Raw genomic sequence first — 25,439 nt, 5'->3', positions numbered from 1 at the left:
CTGCAGTTCATTTCCTCAATGTAGAGGAGACCACACTGTGAGCAGTGAATATAGTAAACTGTATTGAATGGAATACAAGTAAATCTGCTTCATCTGGAAGATATATCTATCTATATATGTAAAGGCACAACAATCTCTTCCATCACTTCCTGTAGTAACTGAGGGTATATCCTGTCTTGCCCAGGGGATTTATCTATCCTTATGTTTTTCAAAATTTTCAGCATGTTCTCCTTCCTAACATCAACCTGTTCTAGCATATCCTGTCTGTTTCACGCTGTCCTCCGAAAAGTGAAGGTCCCTCTCAATAGTGAATACTGAGGCAAAGTATTCTTAAGGATCTCCCTTCCTTCCTCCGACTCCAGGTGTAAGTTCCCTTCACTATCCCTATTTGGCCCTACCCTCACTGGCCATACACCTGTTCCCCACATAAGTATAGAACACCTTAGGGTTTTCCTTAATCCGAACCACTAAAGCTTTTTCATGCCCTACTCTGGCTCTTCTAAGTCCATACTTCAGTTCCTTCCTGACTACCTTGTAACACTGTAAAGCCTTGTCTGATCCTTGCCTCTTCAACCATAAATAAGCTTCCTTCTTCCTCTTGACTAAATGTTCTGCATCCCATGTCACCTCAGGTTTTTTCACTCTACCATCCCTTTCTTGGCTCAGTGCAGGACAGGTTTGCCCCACTATCAGCAAGTGCTTCCTAAACATTTCCTAATCTTGACATTTCTGTCATACTTTTCCCTGAGGACGTCTGTTCCCAGTTTAGGTGCCCCTGTTCGTGCCTAATAGTATTGTAAATCCCCCTCCCCCAATTAAATACTTTCCCATACCGTCTACTCCTATCCCTCTCCGCAAGAATACTAAGGGTCAGGGAGTTGTGATCACTATCATCGAATTGCTATCCCACTGAGAGATCTGGCATGGTTCGTTGCAAAGCACCAAATCTAATATGGTCTCCCCTCTAGTCGGCTTATTTACATATTGCGTCAGGAATCCTTCCTGGACACACCTGACAAAAACTACTTCATCCAAACTATTTGAACTAAGGAAGTTCCAATCAATATTAGGGAAGTTAAAGTTACCCATGACAACAACCCATTACTTCTGCAGCTTTCCAAAATCTGCCTCCCAATGCACTCCTCCGTGTCTCTGTTGCTATTAGGCGGCCTGTGGAAAACTCCTAATAAAGTGACTACTTCTTTCCTGTTTCTGACTTCCACTTGCACTGACTCTATAGTCAAACCCTCTTCGCCGACCTCCCTTTCTGCAGCTGTGATATATTTCCCTGATTAGCAATGCTACTCCTCCACCTCTTTTACCTTCCCCCAACATTCTCTTTGAACATCTAAACCCTGGAATATCCAACAACTATTCCTTCCCCTGTGATATCCAGGTCTCTGTAATGGCCACAACATCATAGTTCCAAGTACTGATCCATGCTCTGAGCTTGTCACCCTTATTCCTGATACTTCTTGCATTAAAATAGACACACTTCAACCCATTGCACTGACTGTACCTTTGACCTAACAAGTACCTATCCCTCCTCACAGACTCTCTATGTGAAAGTTCACTACCTAGTCCATCATCTGATCCATAACTGAGGTTCTGATCCCCCTGCTAGTTTAAACCCTCCTGAAGATCTCCAGCAAACCTCCCGCCCAGAATATTGGTGCCTCTTCAGTTCAGGTGCAACCAGTCCTTGTGCGGGTCCCACCTTCCCCAGAAGGTATCCCAGTGATCCACATTTCTGAAGCCCTCCCTCCTACACCAGCCCTGCAGCCACATGTTCATCTGCACTCACTCTCTATTCCCAGCCTCACTCGCACTTGGCACTGGTAACAATCCTGAAATTACTGCTCTGCTCGTCCTGCCTTCTTCCTTCCAGCCTAATTTCCTATATTCCCTTTTCAGGTCCTGCTCCGTTTCCCGACCTTTGTCTTTGGTACCGATGTGTACTGCGACTTCCGGCTGCTCTCCCTCCCCCTTAAGAATCCTGAAGCCTTGATCCAAGACCTCCCTGACCCTGGCACTGGGAGGCAACATTCCACTCGCTTGCAACCACAGAATCTCCTGTCGGTTCCTCTTAGAATTTAATGTCCTATCACTATTGCTCTCACTCTCTTATTCTCCCCTCTGCCCTTCTGAGCCACAGAGCCAGGCTCAGTGCCAGAAACCTAGCCACTGTGATTTTCTCCCCCACCCCAACAATATCCAAAACTGTATACTTATTATTGAGGGAAATGGCCACAGGGGGACCCTGCACTGTCTGCCTATTCCCTTTCTCTTTCCTGACAGTCAACCAGCCAACTTTATCCTGTAATGTAAGTGTGACAATCTCCTCATAACTCCTCTCTATCACCCTCTCAGCCTCCTGAGTGATCTGAAGTTCATCCAGCTCCAGTTCCATAACATGGTCTGGAGTTGAAGTTGGGTGCACTTCTCACAGGTGAAGTCAGCAGGGACTCCACTGGTGACCCTTACCTTCCATATCCTGCAAGAGAAGCATGCATCTGTCCTAGCCTCCATCCCTTCTGCTCTAAATTGCCAAGAGATATTGAATAAATGAAAACACCAAAAAAGCCTTACTAACCCTCCATACACGCTCTCTTTTTTTGGGGTTATCGGAGATGGACAGGTGGGAGACACTACACATGTAGTGCCTTGGGTTTAGCCACAACTGATATTTATTCAGTTCATGTGCACAGCAATGCCTGTGTCTGTATACAGTCCTGTTGAGCCTTTGCTCCGCCTATTCACAAGGTAAATATTTAAGATGAAAACTTACTTGCCTGGCAGCCCCCTGGTCCTTGCTCTCACCACTTCTGCTGCTGCAGCAACTGGAGGCCACTGATTCCACAAGATATGATAGTATGTCTGGTAATGGCATAATGTTAGAGTTGATTGAACTTGCAGCTTATGATCCTTTGGATGCAGATACTGTGGGGTGGAAAATGAGGACCAATTTGGTACCTTATTGGTGTTGTGGAAAGGAAGAGAAGGGGTGAGTGCAGATGTTCAGGAAATGGGTTAGACTTGGCTGAGGGCCCTGTTAACTGCAGAGGTGGGGAGTCCTTGGTTGAGGAGAAAGTTGGACATTTCTGAGGCCTGCTGCAGAAGATAACATCATCTATGACAGAGATGGAGAAACTGGGAAAGTGGAATGCAGTCTTTGCAGGAAGCAGGGTGCAAGGACGTAGAGTCCAAATCAATGGGTTTGTTGTGGATATTGGTGGCTATCCCCAGAAATGGGAACAAATATGTTGAGGAAAGGAAGGGAGGAGACAGATGGGCCATGTGAAGGTTACAGTGAGAAATTGTGAGCAAAGTTAATCAAGTTTGCCAATTCTGAACAAGAAAGAAAAGCTGCACCTATTATGTAATTGAAATAACAGAGAAAGAGTTGTGGAGAGGGACCTGAGTAGGATTGGAACAGGCAATGTTCACGTGCTCCATGAAAGGAGAGGTAAAACTGGGACCCATGCGGGTACCCATGGCCACACCTTTGATCTGACGAAAATGAGAGAAGTTAAAGCGGAAGTTGTTCATAGTGACCAGGTGGTGGAGGATAGTCACGGTTCAGACATTTTTTTTCTCAGGGAAAAGTGGCAGGCCCTGCAACCTCCCTAATGGGGGTTGGATGTATAAATGGATTGCACGTCCATGGTGAAGAGGAGGTGCCTGGACCTTCGAACTGAAAATTCTGAAAGTGACATAAAGCATCAGAAAATCACAGACGTAATTGGGAAGGGGCTAGACAAGTGGAGAAAGGAATTAGTCAAAACAGAAAGAGATGAGGCCTGTGGTGTATCTTTAGGCAGAAACAATGAGTGTGCAAAGGTGGTTATAGAGTTATATAACATGGAATTAGGTGCTTCGGACAGTTCATCCATGGCCGACCAGAATTTGGCCCATGTTCCTCTAAACATTTTCTGGCTATGTACCTGTCCAAATATCTTTTAAATATTGTAATTGTACCCATGTCTACTACTTCCTCTGGCAGCTAATTCCATATATGCACCAATTCTTAAGTTTGTTCTTTCTTATTACCTCGTTCTTAAGATTCTGTACCTAGGTACGTTACCTAAGATTGTGTCTTGTGTGGTGACATTATACACTTTTCACTGTACTCTTGTACTTTTTGTACTTGGGTACATGTGACAAGAAAAATCAAACTCTCTGCGAAAGGGTTGCCCCACAAGTCTTTCTTAAATCTTTTCCCTGTCGATTTAAACCTAAGTCTTCTAGTTTTGGACTCCCGTACCCTGAGGAAAAAAGACCTTGGCAATTAAGATCATAAGACATAGGAGAAGAAATTCGGCCATTCGACCCATTGATTCTGCTCCGCCATTTAATCATATCCGATAATTTTCTTGTGCCCATTCTCCCACCTTCTCCCCATAACCCTTAATCCCCTTGACAATCAAGAAATTATCTATCTCAGTCTTAATTGTACTCAATGACCTGCCCTCCACAGCTTTTTGTGACAATGAATTCCATAGATTCACAACTCTCTGGTTGAAGAAGATTCTCCTTATTCCATTCTAAAAGGTCTTCCTCTTACTGTAAGGGTGTGCCTTTGGGTCCTACTCTTTCCGACCAATGGAAACATCTTCCCAATATCCACTTCTCTCAGGCCATTCGGTATTCCCCCCCTCATCCTTCTAAAGTTCATCGAGTATAGACCCAGAGTCTTCCTATGTGAAACTTTTAATTCCTGGGACCATTCTCGTGAATCTACTGTGAACACAATACAGGGCCCTATATCCTTCCTGAGATATGGGGCCCAAAACTGCAAACGTGGCCTGACCAGAGCCTTGTAGAGTCTCAGAAGTACATCCCTGCTTTTATATTTAAGTCCTCTCAAGAAATGGCATCATTGCATTTGCCTTCCTAACTACTGACTCAACTTGTAAGTTTACCTTGAGAGAATCCTGCATTAGAACTCACACGTCTCTTTGCACTTCAGACTTCTGAAACTTCTCCCCATTTAGCAAATAGTCCATGCTCCTATTCTTCCAATCAAAATTTATGACCTCACACTTTCCCACATTGTACTCCATCTGCCACTTCTTTGCCCACTCTCCTAACTTGTCCAAATCCTTTTGCAGCCTCCCCACTGTCTCAATGCTACCTGTTCCTCTCCCTATCTTTGTATCATCTGCAAACTTAACATAGAACATAGAACAATATAGCACAGATCAGGCCCTTCGGCCCACCATGTTGTGCCGAACATTTGTCCTAGCTTAAGCACCCATCCATGTACCTATCCAATTGCCGCTTAAAGGTCACCAAAGATTCTGACTCTACCACTCCCACAGGCTTGTAAGAAGGCCTATGGTGTATTAGCGTTCATTAGCAGAGGGATTGAATTCAAGAGTCGTGAAGTGATATTACAGCTGTACAGAATCTTGGTTAGGCCACATTTGGAGTACTGTGTGCAGTTCTGGTCGCCTCACTTTAGGAAAGATGTGGAAGCTTTGGAGAGGGTGCAGAGAAGATTTACCAGGATGTTGCCTGGAATGGAGAATAGGTCGTACGAGGATAGGTTGAGCATGCTAGGCCTTTTCTCATTGGAACGGCGAAGGATGAGGGGTGACTTGATAGAGGTGTATAAGATGATCGGGGAATAGATAGAGTAGACAGTCAGAGGCATTTTCTGATATAACAGAGTGTTACAAGGGGATATAAATTTAAGGTGAAGGTGGAAGGCATAGGGGAGATGTCAGGGGTAGGTTCTTTACCCAGAGAGTGGTGGGGGCATGGAATGCGCTGCCTGTGGGAGTGGCAGAGTCAGAATCATTAGTGACCTTTAGGCGGCAATTGGATAGACACATGGATGGGTGCTTAAGCTAGGACAAATGTTCGGCACAACATTGTGGGCCGAAGGGCCTGTTCTGTGCTGTATTGTTCTATGTTCTATGTTCTATGTTAAAACAGATCTCATAAAAGACGTAACTCAAAACATCAATACCTATGTTTAGTTTCCATAGTTTCCATTCAGCATGGTTAACTCTTTAGTTGCTGAACTTTCTTTAGTTGCTTCATCAATAATCTTATCTCCAACATGAGGTCAGAAATAGCAATATTCAGTAATGACTATGCAATGGTCAGCACCATTTGGTACTCCTCAGGCACTGAAGGAGTCCATGTCCATATTTGGCAAAAACTGAACAACATCTCGGCTTGGGCTGATAGTTGGTAAAGAATATTTGCACCACGGAATTGCAAGGCAGTAGCCATCACAAGCAAAAGGGTTTCTAACCATATTCAATGATTTTACCAACCTCCTGGGGTTACCCATTGACCAGAAATTGAACTGGACTTATCATGTAAATACTGTAGCTACAACAGCAAGTCAGAGGCTGGGAGTTCTGCAGTAAGTGTCTCATCTTCTGACACCTCAAAGCCTATCCAAGTAAGGCACAAGTAAGGAGTATGATGGAATACTCTCTATTTGTCCAGAAAAGTGCAGCTCCAATGATATTCAATACGTTCAACACATCCAGGACAAAGCAGCCTGCTTACTTGTCGCATCATCAACTGTCAAGATGGCAGAGGAGTAGGACTCATCATCCAGAGCTCATCTACTCCATTTGTTTTTTTTTCTCTCTTTTAGTGTTTTTTCCCCTTCTTTCTTCTTGCCTTCCATTCTTTAGCCTTGAGTGAAGTAATTGCAGACTTCTGGTTTAAGTGTATATTTCCGCCTTGGCGTGAAGCCAATGAAGACTCCTGGCCTCGAGAGCCTTGGGGTGAAGCCTGGCATGGTCTGGGAGGCTAGATGTTGGCACAGCCTGAGTTGGCAGGACTGTTATCGGGAACTTGCTTTTTTAAAAAATGTTTCTAATTTATTGCTGAGAAATTGTCAAAGGCCTTCTTGAAGTCCAGGTAGGTAACATCCATTGGCCCTCCTTGGTCTAACCTGTTCATTCAGAAATCTCATCCTTCACAATGAATTCTAGGATCTTACTGATGACCGAGGTTAGGCTAATCGGTCTGTAATTTTCTGTCTTTTGCCTCACTCATGTTTTAAATAGGGGTGTCACATTAGTGATTTTCCAGTTCTCTGGGACCATCCTTGACTGTAGCAATTCCTGAAAAATCACCACTAACACCTTCACTTTTTCATCAGCAATCTCCCTTAGAACTCTGGGGTGTAGTCCTTCTGGTCCAGGTGATTTATCCACCTTCAAACGATTCAGTTTTTCTTGCACCTTTTCATGGTGATGGCCACCTTACTCCTTCTGCCTCCTCACTCTCTTGAATGTTTGGGATATTGCTTGTATCTTCCAAAATGAAGACTGATGTGAAATAATTATTCAGTTCATCAGCCATTTCCTTATTCCCCACTACTATTTCTCCAGCACCATTTTCCCCAGGCTGGAGTCACGTCTGAGTGCTGCCACTGCCACAACCCACACCCAGCCACAATTATCCACCTTTGAAAGCCAGACAATTCTCAGATGAATTTACCAACCTATGTCAGGCCATGTGTGCGCATATACTTTGGTGGCTACCAAAGCCCATGCCTGGACACAGAATTGGAATCCAAATTTCAGGACAATCTCAGAAAATCTGGAATGGTTTGTCATCAGCTCACTGGTAGTTGTAATTTCCATAAATTGACATTAACTATATAAGTGGAGGGATTGTGTGAAGGTGAGCGGATAGGTGCGGATGCCTTCATTGGTTAATTATTAAGTACCTGTAAAGAGGCTATTCATTTGTGTTATGAAGTTTAAGGCGTGTACTGTACCTTTGAGAGAGAGTGAAAGCTGGCAAGCACCTGCCATCTGACTGAGCAATAGTCACAGAGTGTGCTGGAAAATTGAAAGATGTAACATTTAGCTGTCACCTAGATACTGCAGTTGTTTTCACAATAGTTTGAATTTAACTATTCAGTTTAAATTATGCCCCAAGATACTAAAACCTAATCAAATTTGAATGTTACTGTTTCGACAATATCAAATGAATGAGATGAACCAATGATTGGAGTATAAAAGAAACAGGCATTTTAGACAGTTTGCCTGAAAGAGCACCAGCTGCCATTGAAAGACTGTTATTCACCAAACTCTCAGTCAAAGGTACCTTTTTCATATGAAATATCTTTGCAGCAAAAGACCGAAGATGACCCGGGAAGATCTACAAACAGAGGAAGATAGAGACTGCCTGGTTTTGAAAATTGAGTTGCTTAAATTTAATAGGGGCTTTATTGGATCAGTATTTTGATTTAGAGTGGGAAGTAGATAACAAATCTTTGAGAGAAAGGAGGTCTAGAGTTGTAAATAGTTGTTGTTTAATGTTCACTTTTAGCATTAAAGAATAAAATTGATATTATTATGGAATAGTGGAATTTGGATAATTCTCTGTCACTCATAGTCTAACAGATTACGAGGCAAGGGGAGCTTTTCTGTGTGGTTGGCCTAATTAGCAGAAGGTTTTACCACCTTGTAACAGTTTGGGGGTTTGTCCAGGATTTAGACCCATTTAGACAGATCCAGTCTGAGATTTGGTCAGATTTGAACAGATTTGGGATACGAAGGATCCCAGCAGATTTAAGCACTTGCCAATTAGTGTCCTGGATCTTTATATAAGACCAAGAGGAGACAATTTGTGTAATTTTGATTACTTGTGGTTGGTTAAATTAAATATCAGAGAAATGGCTTGTAAAAATGCTAAAGAGGTTCAGGGGTTTGAAGATGATTCCTAAATTTGCCAAGAAAGTTTAGAAAGACCATACTTTTAGAATTAGCTAAGTGGTTAGAATTGGGTTTAACCAAGGACAAAGGTAAAGCTGAAATTGTAAGGAAGTTACTCAAACACTTCGGTGTGTCAGAGAAGCAGACAAGTACAGTAGAATCAGAAAATACTTAAATTACAATTGAGGAAAATGGAGTTTAGAAATAAAGGGAGAGAGAGAACAAAGAAAGAGAAGGTTCTTAGCTGAGCAAAGAGAGAGCGAAGAAAGGGAAAGAGAAAGAGAAATGGAGAGAGAGTTGAACAGAAAGTTCAAGAAGTGAGAAGACCAGCAGAGATGGCAGATCAATATACATTGGTGTATAAGGCAAAATTTAGCTACCTGTAAGAATTTCATCCTGTCAGGGATAGAAATTGGGAGAAGGGGGCATCCTTCACTACGAAACAAAGAGTAGGGAACACTGGTAAAGAAGCCCAAAAGGTGGAAAGGTGGTGAATGGGGTGAGACATATAAAATTACAGTGCCAGTGGATTAACAAAAGCGCTGGGAAAAGGTATTTTCACTGCCAGAAAGTGGGACATTTAAAGTCACAGTGCTGGTCGTTGAAGTAAGACACTGTGGGAAAAGGTGTGGTAAAAGAGGCTAAGCCAGTAGCATTAGTCAAAGTAGTAAAGGATACCCCAGGAAAAATCAAGGAGCTGCAGGAGAATGCACAGCCTAGGTTGGGGCTAGGTATGGAGTTAGTGTATAATTTCTGTAAAGAATTCACCTCTGGAGGTAAAGTTTACTCAAAGATCAGGGAGTAAAGGGAAAGAAATTATAATTTTGAGAGATACCAGGATCTAACTAGTCTCAAATAGTAAGAGATGAATGTATTTGCACACTTTCTCACTTTCCGAGAGAGTGGTAATTTGTGGGATAGGTGGACAGAAATTTCGCACTCCCCTAGTGCGATCAAGTTAGAGTGCCAACTCAAGACTGGGGAAGTAACAGAAGGTGTGATTGACAGAACGTCAGTTCCAGGAATACAGTTTATTCTTGGAAATGATTTAGCAGGATCCAAGGTGGGAGTGTTGTTGTTTAGGCTTCTCTACAACAAGACCAGGGAACTGAGGAGTTAAAAGAAAAATACCCTGGAATTTTCCCAGACTGTGTAGTAACAAGATCCCACTGTCATATGTCACAACACGAAGCAAAAACTAAAGAGAAAGATGAAGGAGTTGAGGTTCAGTTAGCGGACATCCTGTTTGACGTAATGGTGCAGAAAAACCTGAACAGGCAGAAGGGTTTAGTTCTGAAAGGCTAATGGACTTACAACAGAAAGACGAGACAATAGAAGATATATATGTTGGTGCACACACAGAAAAGCAGGCAGAGAATATTCCTGATGGTTATTATCTTAAAGATAGAATTCTAAGATGAAAATGGAGACCACAGCAGGTTAGTGCAGAGGAGAAATGATTAGAAGTGCACCAGGTTGTGATTGCTAGTAGCATAAGACAGGAAGTGTTACGGGTAGCACATGAATTACCAGTAGGAGGTCACCTAGGTGTACTGAAGACTTGGGCTAAGGTACAAGAGCATTTCTATTGGCATTGAATGCACAAGGATGTGGTTAACGTTTGCTGTACATGTCATATGTGCCAAATGGTAGGTAAGACACAGACACTTATAAAACTAGCACCTTTCATTGCCAATTCCCACATTCGAAGAACCTTTCATGAGGGTTATGACTGATTGTGTAGGTCCCCTCCTGAGAACAAAAAGTGGAACCAGTACTTGCTAACCATAACGGATGTGCCTACCAGATTTCCGGAGGCAATTTCATTATGAAGTATTAAGGCAAAAAAGGTGGTAGAGGAGTTAGTAACATTCTTCATGCGGTATGGGCTACCCAGAGAGATTTAGTCAGGGTCTAATTTTTCTGGTAGGCTGTTTAAGGAAGTCATGGATAGCTTAGGTATACAGCAGTTTAAATCAAGTTTGTATCATCCTGAATCCCAGGGAGCTTTAGAAAGGTGGCATCAGACCCTGAAGACCATATTAAGAATACTGTCAGGATTACTCGAATGATTAGGATAAAGGTATCCCATTTGTGTTGTTTGCCCTGAGAGATGCCCCAAACAAATCTACTCAGTTTACTCCCTTTGTGTTAATATTCAGACATGAAGTAGGACGGCCTTTGAAATTAATTAAAGGGAAATTGACAGGACCAAAGTCAGAGATCTCACACTTGGATTATGTATCAGAGGTGAGGGAGAGATTAAATGGGGTAGGTGAGTTAGCCGAACACCTGAAGCGGGCACAGCATAGAATGAATCAGGTGGCAGGTAAAACTCTGAAATTCAGACATTTTCTCTTGGGGATGAAATATTAGTATATTGTTAGCCGTAGTGGTCTCTATCAAATTAAGCGATCTGGTGAAGATGCTGGATAGGAAAAAACTATATTGCATATGTCATGTGATTATGTTGAAATCTTATTATAATAGAAAGAATGAACTGAAGAAACAGGTGTTCGTTACTGCCCCACAGAGTGAGGAATCAAATCCAGATGTTGTGGAGTTTGATGTGCCTCAAAACATGTTAAACAATGAGAAAGTCCTTAAGAGTGGGTAGGTTAGTAAACCATCTGTCTCAGGAGCAAGGAACGCAGTTGAAAGATTTGTTGCAGCAATATGAGGACATATGCAGGAATAAGATGGGGAGGACTAATGCTCTTATGCATGATGTAGACAGAGGGAATGCTGTTCCAATAAAACAGCACCCCTACTGGCTTAATCCTTTCAAAGCCACTCCGGTCCAGATGGAAGTGGATGCGATGCTCAACTAAGATATTATCGAACCAAGTCAGACCGAGTGGAGCTTGCTGATCATGTTAGTTTCCAAACATGCACTATTCCTAACTCTACAATGCAGCACTGGTTCCCAAACTGCCATTTTATATTCTCCAGTAGCAAATGAACAAAACTAATTAATGAACCACAATTTTAAGGACACCACAACTGAAAATCAAGACTTTAAAGCAAGCTTAACTAATGCAATAAAAAGGCAATGTCCAGGAAGATAACGCAGTCGAAGCCATCCTGACTGCCAGCATTTCCGAACTGACAGCCAGACTATTGCGACCACTAGGACTCATAACAGCACACAAACCAATAGCCACTCTCAGACAACAACTCACCAGAACGAAGCACCCAATACCCAGCATGAGCAAAACCAAGTAGTGTACAAAATCCCATGCAAGGACTGCACAAAACACTACATTGGACCCAAACAGGAAGACAGCTAACGATCCGCATCCATGAACACCAATTAACCACGAAATGACACGACCAGCTATCCTTAGTAGCCACACACACAGATGACAAGCAACATGAATTCAACTGGGACAACACTACTATTATAGGACAAGCCAAACAGAGAACAGCCAGAGAATTCCTAGAGGCATGGCACTCATCCACAGATTCAATCAATAAGCACATCGACCTGGAACTGACAACCGGAAGCAACAGATTCAAACCACTACAAATGCCAGAAGAAAGATCACAGAAGCGCTTCACAGGAGGCTCCCAAGCACTGTGGATGTCACCTAGACAGGGGACGAAACGTCTGCAACACAAATTCTCAGCTCGGCAAACAGAACCACAACAACGAGCACCCGAGCTACAAATCTTCTCTCAAACTTTGAACCCATCAGTTATGGAAAGCCTCAAATATACCATTGGATACTGTGCACATGCTCGTCAAGGACTCCTGGGAGTGAACACTGCCCCTCTTCAGAACTATCAAGCCTAGCAAACTCCTCAATCACCTGGACCTACTTCAGGTTTCTCTGTCCAGGCCACGAATAGGTTAACAAGAATGTTCCCTTCCCTACCTGCCCCCACACCCGAAACTGGACAACTAAAGATCAGAAGTGTTGGGAAAACTGTCCCTACCTTTAATGGGTAACAAAACATGGAGCAACATTTTCCCTTTGGAGAACTGAACCCTAGTCTCTTGCATGATACTAATCACTTTATTATCAAAAGGCTGTTGTTACGACATGGCAGTAAACTCTTCTGCTAATTAAACCAAACACACAGAAAAGCTCACCTCACCCCGTAATCTGTTAAAGTATGAGTAACAGAGATCTACCCAAATTCCACTATTTAACAAAAGTATCAATTTTATTCTTTAACGTTAAAAGTGAACATTAAATAACAAGTATTTACAACTCTAAGCCTCCTTTCTCTCAGTTGTGGTGTCCTTAAAATTGTGGTTCATTAATTAGTTTTGTTCATTTGCTACTGGAGAATATAAAATGGCAGTTTGGGAACCGGTGCTGCATTGTAGAGTTAGGAATAGTGCATGTTTGATGCCTCGATTTGTGATTAAATCTAAAATATGGGTAAAGACTGACTTCATGAAGTCTGAAGTTTAAAAGCAAAGTAGTGATAGAATGGTAACTACTCACCATTTCAGATGCTGCTGTAACTCTAATCTGTTTTCTTTGTTATATCTCACTTGGAGTTAGGTAGGCTCCTGTGGGACCCTCATCACTAAGAGAATGCTTCAAGCTCACAGTTGCAGTTTCTGCATGGGGTGGGGGGGTGGTGTGTGTGTATGTGTGGGAGAACAGAAAGGAGAAGCGCAGAAGATTTCTGTTTTAAATATTTATGTCATGAGTCTGTTTGGGAGAGAGATCTACAACAGGACTCTCTCCCAATATTCATTATTTGGATTAGATTAGATTTCTTACAGTGTGGAAACAGGCCCTTTGGCCCAACAAGTCCACACCGACCTGCACCCACCCAGACCCGTTCCCCTACATTTACCCCTGCACCTAACACTACGGGCAATTTAGCATGGCCAATTCACCCAACCTGCACATTTTTGGATTGTGGGAGGAAACCGGTGCACCCAGAAGAAACCCACGCAGACACTGGGAGAATGTGCAAACTCCACACAGTCAGTCGCCTGAGGCAAGATGTTTACTCCTTGATCCAACATGCTTCTGTCATCTTTCTTTTGATGGGGTGACAGTGGCATTAAACTTAGAAACCTGGCTGTTTATCCTATTCAACTTGGTTCCGACAGTTATGTGCAGTGAATAGGGAAGGGTTGTCCTGGTGACAGCAAGTGAGAAAGTTGTTGAGGCACATGAAGGTAACAAAAACAGAAACAAAAACAAAAAAGGTTGTGAAGGTAAGCCTTGCTGCCTATTTTACATAATTATTCTACTTGATGTTGTATGGGACATTGAAAGAAAATCTAGTCCCCAGTGCTAATCTAACCAAAGTGTATGCTGTAGCACCAAAGCTAAAATGTAGTATTTCATGTTCAGTTAGTGCTAGAAAGTGTCATCTTTCTGTGCTTGGAGGTGTGACTGGCACAGATAGAATTGTGGCTGCTTCCAGGTTATCTTGCACAGATCTGCATGAAAAAAAATCCAGTGGTCACAGATCAGCTGACATTGATAGAATTAGCAAAATATAAACATATGCTGTACTGATTGTGTCTTGACTGCTGCTTGTATGCAGTCTGTGTGGGAATCCAGCTAGCACTACAAAAGTGAGTGAGACCTCTGACTCTGACTGTCTTCGTCAGCAGCAAGTGCAAGTCTCTGATAAACGTAATATTGGTCACCTATGAGACATATGTGTGGACAGTAGATACCAAAAGCTGCAAGGGTCACCAGAAGAACTTGCGAAGAAGTCAGAGTCAAACAAGTTCAGGTCTGTGGTGACTTGAATACATGGCCAGCTGGTTGATTGGGAAGGGTAGCTTGTTTTTAAGGAGTTTGAAGATATCAGCAATGATTTGATGTAAAAGCCTGAGCTTCCTGAGACACTATTTAATTCACTGATTCCACTGTTTATTCATTCTGTGCTGGCAGTATTCCCTCCTTTTGAGCATCTGCACTGTATCCATTCTGACCACCCATATGGCCCTAGAGAAAGCAACTGCTGTTGGGTGTTGCTGCTGTTTCTCCTGTTCTGATGGTGTTGCTGCACTTCTTATTTCTCACCGAACCTCAGAGGTTGCATAAGTTGCTCCAGTGTTGCACAGAAGGCTGACAACACAACAACATAAGGCCGAAGCTATGGCAAATTGGGAATCCCCTATACAATAAAACTGAGTGACCTCACACTTCTCATGTTATGCTCCACTTGCTAACTTGTTGACCACTCATTGACTTGTCTATATGCCTTAGCAGTCTATCTATGTCCTTCTCACAAGTTGTGTTTCCAACTAGCTTTGTATTATCGACAAACTTAGACATGTTACTCTCTGCCTCATGATTGGAGAATCTGGAATTGTTTTCCTTTTTTAGCAGAGGACATTGAGAGGGGCAGTAATTTAGATTAGATTTAGATTACATTACAGCGTGGAAACAGGCCCTTCGGCCCAACAAGTCCACACCGACCCGCCGAAGCGCAACCCACCCATACCCCTACATTTACCCCTTACCTAACACTACGGGCAATTTAACATGGCCAATTCACCTGACCTGCACATCTTTGGACTGTGGGAGGAAACCGGAGCACCCGGAGGAAACCCACGCAGACACGGGGAGAATGTGCAAACTCCACACAGTCAGTCGCCTGAGGCGGGAATTGAACCCGGGTCTCAGGCGCTGTGAGGCAGCAGTGCTAACCACTGTGCCACCGTGCCGCCCATGAATTGTTGAATTGTATAAAATTAGGAGGGACATTGATAAGTTGATAGGAAGAAACTTTTCCCTGTGATGGAGAAATTAATGATTGGGGCAAAGATTTAATGTAAGGAACAGGTGGCTTAGAGGAGATGTGTGAAAAAAACATTTTCAAGTGGAGACTAGTGGGAAACCTTTGTAACATTTAAGAAGTATTAGCTGTCCACTTAGGAAGATTAAGGGCCAAGCGCTGCAAAATGTGATTGGAATCGTTAAATACTTGTTTTTGACCAGAAAGTGTTCAATCCCAGTCTTCATAACAAATCAAAAAATTAACTTGTTAAGGCTACATAGATCACCAGCTAAAACAATTTGTTTTGGTGCAATGTTTGTTGTTTTAGTCCCGATTAATGTTCTCCTTTAATTTATTACAGTTGCCCTGGCCACACAATACTACAGAACATCTTTTGGCAGAAATGTTTCATGGCAGTGCAGCCCAGTTCCTTGCCATTACAGAGGCCTTGTCAGCTCGTAGTAGACGTGTTCTACAGACTAGGCCTCCTTTTCCTCCTGAACATGAAATATTTGATGTAACAACTGAACTTTTCCTAGCAGGACTGCTGATCCTCTCAGGTGTGTTATTATGGTTTGACATTAACATTACACTGCATTGTGTTTTCTTTATAATGTAATAATTACTGTACTATTTAGCTTTTTCTGTCATGATGACTATTTTTATGAAGGGCAGAACAATAAAAGGGCACAGGGCAGAGAAGAACCTGTAGTCATTTTTAGGTTTATAAATAGTTGGTACAAATTGCCTGTAGATTGAGGAACATAAAAAATAGGAGGCGGGCATCTATGTCCTTGAGTCCTTTCCACCATTCAATGAGGTGATGGTTGATCTACAAATTGCTATTTGTAGAAAGCATTCTAACCCACTCATCAAATTGGTAAGGGTAGCCTCAAGGGAGAGTTTATTGTGTATATTAGAGATTTTTTTCTGAGAGCCTGGTGAATCATTGTGGATCCAACCAGGGAGCAGGCCATTCTGGATTTGGTATTGTGTAATGAGGTGGGATTAATTAATGATCTCATAGTAAAGGATCCTCAAGGAAAGAGTGATCATAGCATGCTGGAATTTCAAATTCAGTTGGAGAGTGAGAAACTGGAGTTCTACACTAGTGTTCTGGAATTAAATGAAGATAATTACATAGCTAAGAGGACAGATTTGACCTTGATGGAAATGGGTAAGAAGACTAAAAAGGTAACTAAAAAGCTCTGGCAGATATTTCAGGAGATACTGGATTGCTATCAATTAAAATATAATCCAGAAGGAAGGATGTTGTGAAACTTGAAAGGATTCAGAAAAGATTTACAAGGATGTTGCGAGGGTTGGAGGTTTGAGCTATAGGGAGAGGCTGAATAGGCTGGGGCTGTTTTCCCTGGAGTGTTGGAGGCTGAGGGATGACTTTATAGAGGTTTATAAAATCACGAGGATGGATTGCACAAGAAGGCAAGGTTTTTTTCCCCTGGGTGGGAGAGTCCAGAACTAGAGGGCATATGTTTACAGTGAGAGGGGAAAGATATTAAAGAGACTCAAGGGGCAACTTTTTCATGCAGAATGTGGTACATGCATAGAATGAGCTTTCAGAAGAAGTGGTAGAGGCTGGTACAATTGCAGCATTTAAAAGACATCCGGATGGGTATGTGAAAGGAAGGATTTCGAGGGATATGAACCAAGTGTTGGCAAATGGGACTAGATTAGGTAGGGATATCTGGTTGGCATGGATGAGTTGGACCAAAGGGTCTGCTTCTGTGCTGTACATCTCCATGACTCTAAGGAAGCAATGTTGTAGGAGAAGGGAAGACATTATATTTAACACCTTTGCCTTGCTATTAATGTAAATATAATATTGCAAAGGTAGGCTGAAAGATTGGGAAACGTTTCACCATCAAGAATGTGTTATGAAAAACTCCTAGAAACAGTGAAGATAAACCATGAAAGAAAACTGGAGTAATATATAAAAAATGGATAAGAACAGCTTGCGTAAATATAGGGAAGATACGAAAGTGAAAGTTGTCCATTGCAGCATGAGACTGGGGAGTTACTAGTGGGGACTATAAAATGATGGGGGTCATAAAATCACTATTTTGCTTTAGTTTTCACAGTGGAGGATGCTAGTCCCATACAAATAATAACAAATAATGCAGAGGTTATATAAAGGGAGTAACCTAGAGCTATTGGGCTTAAAGGTATACAAAATCCCAGGGCCTGACGGCCTATATCCTAAAACCTTAAAGGAAATAGCAGTTGAGGCATTGGATCGATTGCTGACAATATTTCAAAATTCCCTGGATGTGGGAAATATTCCAGTAGGTTGAATATAAAACTCTTATTCAAAAAGGGAAGAAGGCAGAATGTAGAAACCTACATAACAGTTAAACATGTCATTGCAAAATTGTTACGGGAGTAATAACAGGACATTTTGAAAGTCAAATTACAATCCATCAGAGTCAGTATGGTTTTATGAAGGGTTAATTGTGTTTGACCAATTTGTCAGTTCTTTGAAGATGTGGATAATGGAATCCTGCAGATGTATATGAACTTCGAGCAAAAAATTGATAAGGTGCCACACAAATAGTTAATACCTAAGGTAAGATCATATGGGATTAAGATATACTAGCTTAGATAGAGGATTAGCTAACCAACAGATAAGAGTTCAGATAAACCGGTATTTTTCTGGTTAGCAAGATGTAACTGGTGTGGATTTCTATCAAACTATTTATAATCTATATTGATAACTGGGGCACAGGGATAGAAAGTACGACAGCTAAATTTACAGATGACACTAAAATAGGTGAGAAGGTAAGTTGCAATAAAGAAATAAGAAATTTACAAATTAATATGGATAGATTAGGAGAATGGGTCAAAATTTGGTAAATGAGGTTTAATGTGAGAAGTGTAAGTTTTCCATTTGGGTGGAGGAACAGAAAGGAAACTTATTATCCAAATAGAAAGAAAAGTCAGAGTGCTTTGGTGCAGAGAGATCTGGGTGTTGTATACGAAATGCAGAAAATTCAGTATTCTGGCGTAGCAGGCAACGAGGAAAGCAAGTAGAATTTTGGCATTTATTATTCAAGGAATAGAGTATTGTGGTCAAATGACCATAGGCCAAAAATTGGATAGAACAGGAGAAATCTGGTATGACAGAAAATTGGCCAACTAAATTGTATCGTAGTCAACAGCTATTGACCACAGAGAATGATGGAAGCTACTGTCAAAGAGGTCACAAAGGTTCAGGGGAAACTAGTTACAATTATCCTGAAGGTTGTGTATTGAAAACATATTGAGCAGCAAAGAATATGAGGGATAAAGGAATTAAGAAGCATAAAATTATGACAGGTGTAGTTAGGCAGACAACAGGAACTTTTACCCCAGTGGATCGATGACTAGAGTAGGGGCATAGATTTATAATAACAGTCAGAAGGTTTAGAGGCATTGTGAGGATTTTTTTTCACTCAGTATTGTGGGAAACTGGAACTCACTGCCTGTAAGAGTGATAGCGGTAGAAACCCTCTCAACATTTAAGCAATATTTAGATGTGCACTTGCAATGCCAAAGCATACAAAGCTGTGGGCTGAGTATTGGAAATCAGAATAGAATTAGAATGTCTGGGATATGAACAGTTAGGTGCTTGTTTTTGACTGGCTCTGACTTGGTTTGAAAGGCCTTCCTCTGTGCTGTAGACCTCTATGAATTTATTAATTGATGTAAAAACCCATCTGATTTACTAATGTCCTTTAGGGAGGGATATCTGTTAATGCTATGTGTTCTGGCATTGATATGACTTACACCCATAGATGTGGGTGATTCTTAAGTGCCTCCTGAAATGGCCTCAGGGACAATTAGGAATGGGCAATGAATGGTGTTTCATTTGGTGATACACACATGAATGAATAAGGAAGAAACATACCGTTTCTGCTTTTAAATCTATTTCTCTGGCAACAATGCAAGAGTATTTTGACACGTTTTTTGGAAATAATCTTTGTTCAGTATTTTTTACATCGAATTTAGGCTGCATACAACCACATGTGAAAATGGCAAAGATACTGAAACTTGTGTTTTTTTTTAAGGTGGCGCTGGTAATACTCAACTGAATGCACCTGCCTGCACAGACCCAATTGGTGGGTTAATCAAGTCAAGTTCCCTTATAGAACTTGCAGCTGCAGGTGAGAATTATTGTGCTACATTTGTGGTTCTTTTCTATGTGCCAAAGAATTTAGGATAAGAAATGTGATGGAAGACTTACAAATTTCAGACAGGTTTTTAAACATGTGGCTTAAATTTGATGATTCAGTAGCTGTAATACTTGCAAACTTTGATTTCTGAAATACTTGTGATATCTTGCTATATATTTTAGTTTTGCATTATCAGCATTCCCAGAATTCAGTATTCATTATAGATAGAATGGGTATTAGCCCCACCTGGTGAGAGGAAATTGGGCATGTAAACAATTAAAATTATTAGGGTAACTTACCTTCTGTGAAGTCATCGGATGGCAAGAAAACACACAAGACCTATCTGTATTCATTTACAGAGATACCAGACAATGCAATTACCATGTTTTTAGGTTCTCCACTATGGGTTTGATAGTAGGAAGCAATCCTACTTTAGTGGGCAGCAGGATCCTGGGCTATATTTTCCTGCTGTTGTCAATTAAAGAGGGCTTATGCCCGAAACGTCGATTCTCCTGTTCCCTGGATGCTGCCTGACCTGCTGCGCTTTACCAGCAACACATTTTCAGCTCTCAATTAAATGGCTACAATTGGGACTGCTGTCCCTATGAAAGATGGTGACCTGCCCACTCCCCCCACCAGCTCATCATGCTCAGCAATGCCTTTGCTAGTGGTGGCCAGTGCAGATGTTGCATCACATCAATAGTGTGTGCTCTCATATTTTACAATTTTGGGGGTTCTGGATACTCGAGCAGGCTTTGGTAATGTAGCAGGGGAGCTGTTGAGGACAGATACTGCTATTATCACCTCTGAGGATCAAAGAACACTTGCGAAGGAGATGCCTCAACAAGAACTTGCATAATTACCCTGGTAGACTCCTCATGTGAAGTGGGCCTCTTTAGCAGAGACAGGAGGTAGCTCTTCATTTAGCCACATGGGACCAGTTGGACGCCAAGTAGGCATTGATTTTCCAGCAGGAAGATGACAGGCACTCCACCCACCGATACTATTTTGACAGTGTTTCTGGCTCTTAGCCTATCCCTGGATGGTGATTTCTGCTCATAGGATTTGAGTTTTATTATTTCTGGTACAGATGGGAGGCAAAAGAGTAGATTATCAGTCAGTGTGTATTGTGTGAAAAAGGTGATTAACAATAGAAACAAGTTGCACTTCTACAGAATTTTAACTTTGTAATATACTGTACAGAGAAATTAGAAAGCAAATTTAGGACGGTGGTATATAAAGAGATTGTGAAGGTAGTTGACCAAAGGTGGTTGAACTAAATAGGCTTTAAATTAAAGGTCAAATTCTGGTTCAAATTGAATGTTGTGGTTGTGAACATAGTTTAGCCTTAGAAAGTGAGGAGGAAAGGGAGTCTGTGGCTCGTGTTACGATAAGATAAGTGAAATCTCATAAAAATCAATATCAATAATAAGATGAATTTCCCTGTGTTAAGATGAGATTTAACAATTTAAAATTTTTACTGTAAGACAGAAGCAAAAACAACATAAACTAAACATCACTTAACAGGCAACTAATACACCAAACTAAAGAAAAGGTAATCTTGTCTTAATTCATTAATGCACGTCTGAAACATCTCAATTCATTTTGGTGTGCATTGCTCTTCAGGCAGATGTGGCGAATAATGAAATTAAGCACCAGGTTACTCCCTGATTTCCAGTAGATTCAGATCAAATCTTCCATTGTCATTAGAAAATTGTTCTTTTCAGCCTGACTATTCCAGAAAGGACTTTACACAGCAAGGGCCATCTCAGCAACTTCTTGTTCCTTAAATCTCCAAAGTCTAATTGTGTTTGTCTTCTTCATTTTGAATTGAAAACAAGGCATTCTACTTGGTGTTCACACAATACAAACTATCTTTGTTTTGCACAGCAAGAATTTGTTTTTGTTTTTATCTCCAAAAAAGCGGCCATTTCTTTTCCTGTGTTGAGGTGTGAAAACTCACTTACCTTTCAGTAAGTTTCAGGTTGGGGTTCTTGTCCTGGGTCAACCAGGTCACAAGGACTTCTCTCTGGTTAGACGTTCCATATGATTACCGTCTCCCTGTCTAGTAGATTCTCTTTCACCTTGAAAAAGGCATTTCAGACTAAGTGGATAAAGTCCCACATTCTTAACACTAGAATGAAGTTAATGGTGAGGACTGAAATAAATAGGGAGAAACTGCTTGCAGTGGCAGAAGGTCCATTAACTGAAAAGTGCATCTTTAAGACTGTGAGATAAAGTAAAAGTACATATGCAATGAGTTTTTATGTTCTGAAATGCACTACTATAAAGATTAGTGGAAGCAGCTTCACTAAGAACTTTCAAAAGGAAAATGGATAAATACTTGAAGGATATCATTTGTATGGAAATAATTGGGCATTGGGACTAAGTGGTTAGAATCATAGAATCATAAAGGACAGACAAAGTACTTTACCCATTAAGTCTATACTGCCAAAAATATTCTACTACCTACACCAGTACAACTTTCCCACACTAAGCCCATAGCCTGGAATGTTATAACACTTTAAGTGCTCATTCAAGCACTTTTTAAAGGTTGTAAATTTTACTGTCTCGCCTGCCCTCCCAGGCAGTATGTTCCAGGCCCCACCACCCTCTGGGTGAAAACATTTTTCCTCACGCCACCTCTCAACCTCCTGCCTTCCACTTTAAATAAAGGTTGGCAGATTTCCATCCCTAAAGGACGTGTGTGAACCAGATGAGACTTTTTTTTTTTACAACAGCCAGCAGTGGTTATATGGTTACTTTCAGGTTAGCATTCAATTCAAGATAGTTTTCGTTGAATTCAAATAGCTCCTTCTGCACTTCATAATGCAATGATTCTTTGCAAACCCAGCATAGCTCTGTACGAATTTGAATTATGTTCAGAAGATCTGGAAATATAGTGAAAATAATCATGATATTACGGATAATTGTGAAAAACAAATCTGCTGGCCCATCTGTGACTCCAGTCAAAGTTTAGTCTTAAATAATTTGTGAAGTGACCTAGCAAGTCATGTAGTTGTGTCAACTTCCTAGAAACTTTCAAACACAACAAGAATGAAGAAAAATATCACATACTTATGCAATATTTCTTAACCTTTTCTTTTCATTTGATGTTTATAGGTGAGGATGGTGTAAGCGTGGAGGCTGCTGTAAGGTTTGCAAAGACGGCATTCTGCTATGAGTACTTGGAAGTATTCGATATCATCGTTGCACCACTTCTCAGTTTCTTAAGGGTAATGCCTGTATTGATAAACACAGTGAGCTGTAAACTGAATCTCCTGCTTTTCTTTCAAGATTGTACTTTTTCATTCATTTTCAGAAAAATGAAAATCTGGCCTGGAAGAGTTATGAGCTTGATTTGGATCTACTGATTGCTATGGAACCATTTGTTTCACCACGTAAACCCAAGCATGGTCTTCCTGTTGGAGCAAACTGCTCGATAGGTGAGTGATCTTAGGAGTTTATAGCAGAAGAATGCCTCCACATCGTTGGACAGTAGAGATTTCAAATTGGCAGGCAAGGTAAATAAGTTGAGGAAACAAGTGTAGTTGAAGATGGAAGTGTAAAAAGGTGAAGCAATGATCATTGCACAGATGAGAGGGGAATGTGCAGCTATAGTTTGTTAGCATCTTGTAGATGAATGGCATTCTAGAGTTAAAAAACGTGCTGCTGGTTCTAGTAAAGTAGTGTTATTGAATAGGATTTCAATGCTCAATAAACTTATGGGCGGCACGGTGGCACAGTGGTTAGCACTGCTGCCTCGCAGCGCCAGAGACCCGGGTTCAATTCCCGCCTCAGGCGACTGACTGTGTGGAGTTTGCACGTTCTCCCCGTGTCTGCGTGGGTTTCCTCCGGGGGCTCCGGTTTCCTCCCACAGTCCAAAGATGTGCAAGTCAGGTGAATTGGCCATGCTAAATTGCCCGTAGTGTTAGGTAAAGGGGTAAATGTAGGGGTATGGGTGGGTTACGCTTCGGCGGGTCGGTGTGGACTTGTTGGGCCGAAGGGCCTGTTTCCACACTGTAAGTAATCTAATCTTAAAAAAAACTTGTGGCAATCAGGTCATCATATCATACTTGCTGCATGACACAAAATATACACAGTACAGCAAACTTTTTATTAACCAGCACCTATGGGACTAGGAGTGTGCTGGTTAATCAAATATTCTGGTTATTCAGCAGGTCCACATTATCAATGTAAAAACACATACTAAGTAGTAGATGCAGAGGATTTGCACATAATTGCTGTCCTTGATTTACACCATCTGAGCGAAAGTGAGGACTGCAGATGCTGGAGATCAGGGTTGAAAAGTGTGGTACTGGAAAAGCACAGCAGGGGTCAGACTGCATCCAAGGAGAAGGCGTTTGTAACGCTTTCTTTTATTGGTCAGAGTATTGGGTACAGGAGTTGGGAGATCATTTGTGGCTGTACAGGACATTGGTTAGGCCACTATTGGAACATTGCATGCAATTCTGGTCTCCTTCCTATTGAAAAGATGTTGTGAAACTTGAAAGGGTTCAGAAAAGATTTACAAGGATGTTGACAGGGTTGGAGGGTTTGAGCTACAGGGAGAGGCTGAATAGGCTGAGGCTGTTTTCCCTGGAATGTCGGAGGCTGAGGGGTGACCTTATAGGGGTTTACAAAATTATGAAGGGCATGGATAGAATGAATAGACAAAGTCTTTTCCCTGGGGTCAGGGAGTCGAGAACTAGAGGGCATAGATTTCGGGCGAGAGGGGAAATTTATAGAAGAGACCTAAGGGACAATTGTTTCATGCAGAGGGTGGTACGTGTATGGATGAGCTGCCAGAGGAAGTGGTGGAGGCTGGTACAATTGAAACATAAAAAGGCATCTGGATGGGTATATGAATAGGAAGGGTGTGGAGGAATATGGGCCTGGTGCTGGCAGGTGGGACTAGATTGGGTTCGGATATCTGGTTGGCATGGATGGGTCTGTTTCCGTGCTGTACGTCGCTATGACTCTATGACCAGGAGAGTTGATGTTTCGGCCATAAGCCCTTCAGCAGGAATGATGAAGGGTTTTTGCCTGAAATATCAATTGACTCTTCTGCTCCTGGGAAGCTGCCTGACCTGCTGTGCTTTTCCAGCACCACACTTTTTTCAACTTTTAAATCACTTAAGTAAAAGTGCAAATTTGGCTTAAATAGAACTTTCTGGCAGAGACCCTTCTCATTTGTACCCTCAACTGACCGCTGAGACATTGCAGAAATCGCAATAATTCAGTAAACTTCCAGTAAGCAAGCATGCTTTGTAGGCTTTTAAAGGGTGGTGTCATTCTGTTAAATGAGTTGTTCTGTTTTGACAGCATACTCCAGTTTGTTTCAAGAAAACAAGTTTCTTCAAGAGTAAATTGTCTATTTTATCTGAACTAATAGTCTAAGAGACTCAAGGTTGGAAAATATTCAGCATACATTTATGTGATGGTCTCTTACATTTCCGAGGAGAAAGTGAGGTCTGCAGACGCTGGAGATCAAAGCTGAAACTTTATTGCTGGAACAGCACAGCAGGTCAGGCAGCATCTAGGGAACAGAAGATTCGACGTTTCGGGCACATGCCCTTCTTCAGGATTCCTGAAGAAGGGCATGTGCCCGAAACGTCGAATCTTCTGTTCCCTAGATGCTGCCTGACCTGCTGTGCTGTTCCAGCAATAAAGTTTCACCTCTTACATTTCCGCCACCTCCAAAAAGACCCCACCACCAGGGATATATTTCCCTCCCCATCCCTTTCCCCACCACCAGGGATATATTTCCCTCCCCATCCCTTTCCATCATCCGCAAAGACCGTTCCCTCCGTGACTACCTGGTCAGGTCCACGCCCCCCTACGACCCACCCTCCCATCC

At 41.8% G+C, this 25,439-nt stretch overlaps 1 protein-coding gene across 1 annotated transcript in view; it reads left to right on the top strand.

Annotated features, from left to right (window-relative positions):
• Window positions 1–25,439, top strand: part of cfap54 (cilia and flagella associated protein 54) — a 296,945-nt gene that overhangs the window by 41,568 nt on the left and 229,938 nt on the right. The window contains exons 9-12 of the mRNA XM_043713181.1: window positions 15,772–15,970; window positions 19,475–19,570; window positions 22,703–22,815; window positions 22,902–23,025. Of these exons, the coding sequence (XP_043569116.1) occupies window positions 15,772–15,970; window positions 19,475–19,570; window positions 22,703–22,815; window positions 22,902–23,025 (532 nt within the window). The remainder of the gene's footprint in view (window positions 1–15,771; window positions 15,971–19,474; window positions 19,571–22,702; window positions 22,816–22,901; window positions 23,026–25,439) is intronic.

Source organism: Chiloscyllium plagiosum, chromosome 23 (assembly GCF_004010195.1).
Source record: "Chiloscyllium plagiosum isolate BGI_BamShark_2017 chromosome 23, ASM401019v2, whole genome shotgun sequence".
Lineage (NCBI taxonomy): Eukaryota > Metazoa > Chordata > Chondrichthyes > Orectolobiformes > Hemiscylliidae > Chiloscyllium > Chiloscyllium plagiosum.
Note: the sequence above shows the minus strand (reverse complement) of the source record. Positions and strands in the feature narration are given on the sequence as shown.